This window comes from Ictidomys tridecemlineatus, chromosome 6 (genome assembly GCF_052094955.1).
Source record: "Ictidomys tridecemlineatus isolate mIctTri1 chromosome 6, mIctTri1.hap1, whole genome shotgun sequence".
NCBI classification, from domain to species: domain Eukaryota; kingdom Metazoa; phylum Chordata; class Mammalia; order Rodentia; family Sciuridae; genus Ictidomys; species Ictidomys tridecemlineatus.
In genome coordinates, this window is record NC_135482.1 from 40,164,503 (window position 1) to 40,172,447 (window position 7,945).

The 7,945-nt window shown below is 43.6% G+C and overlaps 1 protein-coding gene across 1 annotated transcript; it reads left to right on the forward strand.

Moving 5' to 3' along the window:
- The first annotated feature begins 1,278 nt into the window (after positions 1-1,278).
- Phlda1 (pleckstrin homology like domain family A member 1) lies at positions 1,279-6,997 on the forward strand. Its single transcript, XM_005343102.5, has 2 exons — positions 1,279-3,421; positions 3,823-6,997. Exon 1 carries the CDS (start codon positions 2,190-2,192, stop codon positions 3,393-3,395), a length of 1,206 nt encoding a protein of 401 aa, XP_005343159.3. The 5' UTR covers positions 1,279-2,189; the 3' UTR covers positions 3,396-3,421; positions 3,823-6,997.
- The last annotated feature ends 948 nt before the right edge of the window (positions 6,998-7,945 follow it).

The window sequence follows — 7,945 nt, forward strand, 5'->3', positions numbered from 1 at the left end:
AATGAGTATAAATAAGAGAACCAAGGACTAGGATCTGGGGTATTTCAATATTCAAAGACTTGGGAGAAGAGGAACAACTTAGGAGATAGTGACCAGACAGGAGGAACAAAGTTGAGAATGATGCCATTGAAGTAGAGAACTTTATCCATGGGGTAAAAATGAACACTGTTCGATGGGCAACTGATGTAAACCAGCAAGACCCTGTCTCAAAGGGTGGGCCTTGGCCTTGCTGGGAATGTAGCTCAGTAGTAAAGCACTCCTAGGCTCAATCCCCAGTACTAAACAAAGAAGGAAAAAAGTGAGTTGGTAGTGATGAAATAAGAGCAAAGTTGTCACCAATATACAAGGTTCTTATACAAAGTTTTCTTTCCAATTATGCATGTGGTTAGAGCACATTATAGACCCATTTGACCTAATAAAATTAGGTCTATAATATTAACTGGTTACTTGTAATTGTGAAATAGCCAATGGAAAATTCATAAGTTGCAGAAAGTTAACACCAAACACTGGAGTTTTCTCCTTAAAAAATGGCTTGGGTTTCAGATTACATCTTATTTTTTACTCAGTCAAGTTTATGTTTTTCCTTATGAAATGTCTTTGTCAATGACACCTGCCCTCAGAGATTGTAGATTTAAAGGACATATCTTTTCTAAATGAGCTAAAGAATGTCATTCTGTTAAAAGGATAAACAGCTGGTCATGTAGAAATTCTCTGGAATGCTCAGTTGTCCCACAAAGAATGAAACAAATTGAGATGTTAGATATAGTGTTTGTCATTGATACATAGAATTGTAAATCTTTTTAACATGATATTATTAGAAATCTTTACAAAATTTCAGTAATTGCCCTTCTCCTTTAAAGGCTTCTAAATCAATTATGTGAAAGCCCTGAGATCTGGTCAAGTGCAATTTAATGGGTGCAGAACCATGTACCAATACAAGTGTTTCTTAAGATTAAGATTCAGGACTTTCATTTAAAACATCCTTTGTTCTGATTGTCTCTCAATTTGTTCGAATTTCTTAACACATAAAGAATTATGATTTGCTCAGCTTTGCAAGCTTCTTTATTCTTGAATTCTTTGTTATAGCCATGTGACTAGAAGCGGAGCTAAACTACCCCTTCTACTTTGGCCCACAGAAGTAGCCATTTCTCTTACCCTAGCTAACTTGGACCTGTTAGCCCCCGCTCCCGCCTTCATTTTTATTTTTTGCGAAATTATCTTCCTCAGGGTCGGTGCATAGTTGGCGCTCCCTGTTTATTTGATGAGTTTCCCTAACAAGAAGCAGTAGAAGCTGAGGGAGCTGGGGTCCGGTAGGACATTACCTTCTCTGTTCACAGAGATTCCAGATAGATCTGACCCATTAGGCCTTTGTACAAAGGCACCGGAAGGGCCAGTCGGCGTTTGTAAGATCAAGCTGTACCTCAGAAGTGTGGGATCTCAGGGAACATTTTCTCCTGTTTGTAGTTGGTTGAGTAACTATTCTGAGATGTTGCAGGCTGAATGGTCAAGGAACGGAGAAAGCTAGTGTTTTGAATAAGGGAGATTAGCTACTACTGGGGTCGAGAGAGAAGGAAGGGAAAATGCTGCCTTCGCAAATGCATCCACCTTTCCCTGCCCTTACTAAAATAAAGAGGCGGTAGCCCTATTGCTTTAACACATTTATTCCAAGAACTATTTAATGACTGAACAAAAAAGTACGATGTCCTATTGGGCCTTTGTACACTACATACGGGTCTGGGGCAGACACTTCGGCAATACTTCGCGGTATGTTAGGGTCAGTTTTGTTTTCAGTCTCCCTGCTCCTCACCAAGAAACTGGTTCTGCGGGATCTCAAGAGTAAGGCGCTAAACCCTAGGGCTGGTTCCCCAGGGTAGAGGGCTTTGTATTCCTGGCACTGCTTGGTAGCTGTTACCCGCCTTCGCCGCCACATCCTCACTTTCTGAGGCTGTTAGCAGAGGGACCCGTGGGCCAGGGAAAGGCGGGACAGAGGGGATGGCCTTTCAGCGCAATTTGGGCGTTGGCATCAGTCGCTAGGCAGCTGGGGCGCCGAGGGCGGAGTAGAGGAGTTTCCGGGGCTCGGCTCCTGCTGCCTTCCAGGCGAGGAAGCGCTGAAGCAAGTGGGTGGCGAGAGGCGGAGCAAGGGAAGCAGGGGGCGTGTTCGTGGCCGGCTTTGGGAAGGCCCCAAGTTAATGAGGCGTGCGCCGGCAGCCGAGCGCCTCTCGGAGCTGGGCTTTCCCCCGCGGTGCGGGCGCCAGGAGCCGCCTTTTCCGCTGGGTGTCACTCGGGGGTGGGGAGGATGGCCCATTCAAAAGCGCCGCGAGGGGGCCCGGCCAGTGCCCTTCAGTGAGCGCTCGCAAGAGGACGGCAAAAGCCAGGCAGCTCGCAGCTCCAGGACCTTGTGGCGTATCAGGACGCGGTTGCCCTTTTGCCGGGACTCAGAACCGCCACCGCCGCTCTGCCTCCTGCGTGTTAGCCTCCTCTGCGCGCTCCGGGCAGGCGGCCGTGGGAACCGTTGGGGCGAGGACGGCGCGCGGCTGCTACTGCTGCCCCCAGCCCGGGCGGCAGGAAGAGGAGAGGCCGAGCCAAGCGGTGGCCCCCCTTATGCCGGGAGGATGCTGGAGAGCAGCGGGTGCAAGGCACTGAAGGAGGGCGTACTGGAGAAGCGCAGCGACGGGTTGCTGCAGCTCTGGAAGAAAAAGTGCTGCATCCTCACTGAGGAGGGGCTGCTACTTATCCCGCCCAAGCAGCTGCAACACCAACAGCAACAACAGCAGCAACAGCCCGGGCAGGGGACAGCTGAGCCGTCGCAACCCAGTGGCCCCGCTGTCGCCAGCCTTGAGCCCCCGGTCAAGCTCAAGGAATTGCACTTTTCCAACATGAAGACAGTAGACTGCGTGGAGCGCAAGGGCAAGTATATGTATTTCACTGTGGTGATGGCGGAGGGCAAGGAGATTGACTTTCGGTGCCCGCAGGACCAAGGTTGGAACGCCGAGATCACTCTGCAGATGGTGCAGTACAAGAATCGTCAGGCCATCCTGGCCGTCAAGTCCACGCGGCAGAAGCAGCAGCACCTGGTCCAGCAGCAGCCCCCGCAGCCGCAGATTCAGCCCCAGCCTCAATCCCAGCCCCAGCTCCAGCCCCAGCCCCAGCCCCAACCCCAACCCCAACCCCAACCCCTACCCCTACCCCTGCCCCAACCCCAACCCCAACTCCAACTCCAGTCTCAGCCCCAACCCAAGCCTCAGCAGCTTCATCCGTACTCGCATCCTCATCAGCATCCACACCCGCACCCTCATCCTCACCAACTACAACATCCGCACCAACAAACGCACCCGCAACAGCACTCGCAGCCACTTGGCCACCGGCTTCTCCGCAGCACCTCCAACTCTGCCTGAAGGGGGCAGTACTTAGGCCAGACAAGGTAAGGTCTTCGCAACTTGGGCCACAGAGGAGTGGGATCTCGGGGGTGTTGAGAGGAACTTGTTCACTGGTTTGGCTGTTAGGTGGGAAAATGAGAAATCATTCCAAGTTTTGGGGGAGATGTAAAGAAGACATTAAGCTGGATCCAGGAAGGGCCTGGCAGAGAGGGGAGGATTGGAGGGTGGGGGTTGTTCAGGCCAGGCAGGGAGGCAGGTGGTCCGCCTCCATGCCCAACCTGACTCCTCCTTGGGTGGTGTGCGCTCCAGTGTCAACTGTGTGTCTGGCACTCTGGGAGCGATCTGATTCTTTCTGAGTGTGCTTTGTCCCCTGGACTTACCTGAAGAAAACTGGGTCTTGAAGAACTCCGAGCATCATACTTCATTCGGTATCATTTCTTTCCAGGTTTTGAGGACTTGAGGAAGTGGGACGAGCAGATTTCTATTGTCTTCACTTGGATCAAAAACAAAACAGTCTCCCCGCCCTGCACCAGACCAAGTAGTTTGGACATCACCTGATAACTTGCAATTCCTCTTAGTTTTCTGCATATTCTTCATCACGACGCAGGGATCGATTTTGAGTCAAGAAGACTTTATTTATGAACCTTTGAAAGGATCTTCTAATTTAGTGGACCGTCTAGAAGCTATGATGTACTGTAATTTTATTTTAATGTATTTTGGTTTATGGTTATTTATTAGTTTTTTTTTAAATACTTGCTCTAAGACATTTCTGAATGTAGGTCATTTCCCCAAAAACCTATTCCCTAGTAAGTTCTAATCTTAGAAAAGATAAAAAGGATGGTGGAGAGGAAAACATTAAGAATACAGTCAATATTCCCAGGGCATTTTCAGGAGGTCTGACACTTTCATTGTTGAAATTAAACTCTGTTATTACTTTTTTTTTTTTGAGGTTTCTTCCTTAGACATATAGTATATGTAGAACAGAATTTTTTAAAAAGCTAAGAGCTCAGAATTGTGTAATTATGAAAATCCAATGATCAAGATAATGCTTTCGGGAATCAGTAGTAATGACATCTGATTTCAAAATATCTAGAACTTAACCTAATTGATGGCAGAATGGTCATGTCTTAAATATGTGGTAGGGCTGGGTCCGCTGTGGGAGCTTATATAATCTGTGTGTGAAGGTTTAATAAGGGTTCTTTTTGAGGGTTGGAGGGTGTACTCAGTGGTAGAGTGCCAGGCTCTGAGTTCAATCTCCAGCACCAAAAAAGCAAAACAAAAACAGTCCTTTTAATTGTGCTTTCTGAATATGAATGCATTAGATGTTTCAGTTAGAAAATGTAGTGTGGTTGGGAGGGTGTGTGTGTGGGATCATTCAACTTGTTTAAAAGTATTTGTGCTCCTGTCCATACTGAAGTACCCTTCACCAAGAGCTTTGCACACTTGAATTGAACCACATTTTCTTATCCTTTCAGTTTGTTCTACAAGCACACTAAGAATCTCATAGTTTAAAATATAGTTTGTAAATATATCAAAGGACTAGAAGTCATATTTTTTTATTTTCATACAGAAAATAATGTTGATTAGAAGAACCAACTTTTTTTATTGTTCTGTGAGAAATTAGAGGGTTATATGTTTTCTTAGGTTAGCTAAACTCAGAATTGAAAAAGGAAGGACTGGATAAACAATGGATTTCAGTAAGAAAACAACCCCAGTCTTGTTTTAGCAGCCATTTGTTTAGGAGTCTGAGGGGGGGTGGGGGAGAGAGGATGTGCTTTTAAAGGTAGAACAAACCTCCTTCTGTGTTAAATCAAAAGGATGGTCAGAATCCACCAGGGCAGATGCTACTTAGAAAGAGCCGTAGATGGTACCAAATCCTCTTGGGGCTAAAAATCACTTCCTATCTGCATGGCTTTCAAAATGGGTCTCTGTTTTCCAGTGTCTTTTTCACAGTGTCTTGGTCAGTGTTTTTCCAGCATTTAAATTGGAATGGTCATTGTAGACCACTGCTAAATTATACAGTTAAGAAATGAAAATAGAATTGTATGCTGGAGATGTCTTTATTCTCCTTCTATTTAGAAAGGAATTTCAATGAAGTTTAAATGATGCAACTTTGAGATAATAACTTACCCAAGAAGTTACAGGGGAAAATTAAAACTTATACAAATAGCACACAACAAAACATAAGTGAACTCCCACTTCTAGGGGCTGTTTAGGTTGAAGTTGTGAAAATGTACTGTCAAGATTTAAAGACATTATAGGTATATGGGACAGCTCAGAGAGACAAGGTCAAAAGATTTCTTAAATTCAGTTTGATCTGACTTAGGAAATGCCTAATAATACTGTAGTTTTAATAACTCCAATTAATAATCATAATAACCCCAATTAATCCACAGCTCTTTTTCAAATGGAGGATTTTTCTTCTAAATAATTGTGTTATAAACATTTGTATCAAATACTTTGAAAATTAAGATTGATGTAGGTTTTTAAAAAGGCATTTGTATGTTGTTAGCTTATGTACAGAGCTAGATAATCTCATTGTTGAAAAAAAATATGCTCCAGTTTTCTCTTGGCTGCTCCAGTTTTCCCCCTACAATAGCCATGGCTCTTAGTGGTACTGCCAGAATCATAGTTTCTTGTTCTTCCATAGCCCTTGTCCCTTGGTCTACTGTGAGATTTGTATTGACTTGACCATCACTATGGCAGTCTAGTTAGAATCAATCCCTCTTAGCATTTAACTGTGAAATTTCAGAAACTAGCAGAAGTAGGACGGTTTTTATTGTTTTAACACTTTGAAACTCTTCTGGCTTAATAATTTTTCCAGAGCAAAATAACATGCATGTTCAACAAAACTAAACAAAAATATAAATATACATCATTTGATATCTCAGTGGCTCTGTCCTACCTGGAAGGAAATGATACAAACCACCTATGGTACTGTGAAGCCTGACAAGTCAGCTTCATGGAAAAAGATTCAAAAAAATACTTTCAGCTAACCCAAGAAAAAGAACAAAAGGGCAGGTCCAATAGAACCACCCTCCCAAACACAAACAAACATCAAATGTAAAAAGGTAAAAAAGTAGTGTCCCATCTGGAAATTGAACTTTTGTCCTTGAACTCTTATTGGCACCCAGCCTACAATGCAGCTAGTTACCATTTGTAGGGACAAATGATTGAAAAAAGAAAAAAAAATATGTAACTCCTCAGCACCCAGGAGGTGGTTTCTCTTGCCTCGCTGAGTGCTTCCTTCACTAGCTCTCAAGTTCACTGAGAACAACAAATTCAGGGACAGGCTAAGCATCATGAAGTTCCTTCATTCTTTCTTAGCAGAAATCCACTTAGATCTGCCTATGCCCTACAGGGAGTGTTGAGGTCAGTGAATAAACATCTATAAAAGAGCCCTTTCAAAATGAACATTTTTCCTCATTGAGCAAGCTGAGATTCTCTAATCATGTATGAGTCAAGCCAACTTGTATCATTTCACTTCTGATGATGGCAAGAAAAAAAAAAAGGAAAGAAAAAGAAAAACCGAAACTATGTATTGCTTAAAGGAGCTCTCCTTATGTGTAAATACTCTTATGAAGTCTGGCTTAAGTTGAAAAATCCATTTTTTGCTCTCATACTTGAAGTGCTCTGTGTTTCTCTAAAAATGCCCTAACACTAAACAACTTTTCTGCCTGGTCAAATACATCATTTGTTTTCTACCTCCTCCCCAGAAAGTGATGTGGTATCATTTAGCTGCAGGTGTTAACCATATGATAGTAGCAGGTTTAGAAGGGTCTAAGACTTGAGCAAGCACGCAGCAATTCCACAACCATAGAACTTTGTGGGATGAGGAGAGGTCTGCAAGCAGTTGCTTTGTGTGTGTGTGTGTGTGTGTGTGTGTGTGAGAGAGAGAGAGAGAGAGAGAGAGAGAGAGAGAAAACCTAATTCATTTTTGCTTTATCAATACATACCATCAGCAGAATAAATTTAAAACTTGGAAATTATGTATCATGATATTGCAGCCATTAGTGTGATTCCTTCTAGAGAAATACACCTGTTAACCTAAAGCAACCTAAAATGTTTTAATTGTGGAAATATGTTGAATAGGTTTTAGGAACTCTTTTCTAAATTCTTGACACAGTTTTGAAGGGTGATGTTTTGGATCTGCAATGTTGAATATCCAATCCAGTTATGTGGGATTGGGTGACAAAGTGATCTGTGACTTTGTTGTTAGGATATATGCCAAATGGAGTAGGATCCATCGGAGTTTTCTTAGGGCATACTTGAGGCTGGGGCTGTTGCTCAGCAGTAAAACACTTGTCTAGAAGTGGGTTCCATCTCAAGCACCACAAAGACAATAAAAAAAGAAAAAACCAAAAACAGGTAGGGTGGTGCATTCTTGTACAATGAAGGAAACGGAAGGACTCCTAGTCATTAGAAGTATTTGCATACAACTCCCCAGTGCTCTGAAGCTGGCTTGCTGGTGATTGGACAGTGGAGAAGCATGTTTTCCAAGAAAGATAAAAGTTTGTTACATTCCACCGTCAGCTGTCAGTTTTCTACTCCAAGTTTCAGAACACATG

Coding starts and splice junctions, on each gene's coding strand:
- Phlda1 (XM_005343102.5), top strand. CDS start 2,190: ATGAGGCGTGCGCCGGCAGCCGAGCGCCTCTCGGAGCTGGGCTTTCCC.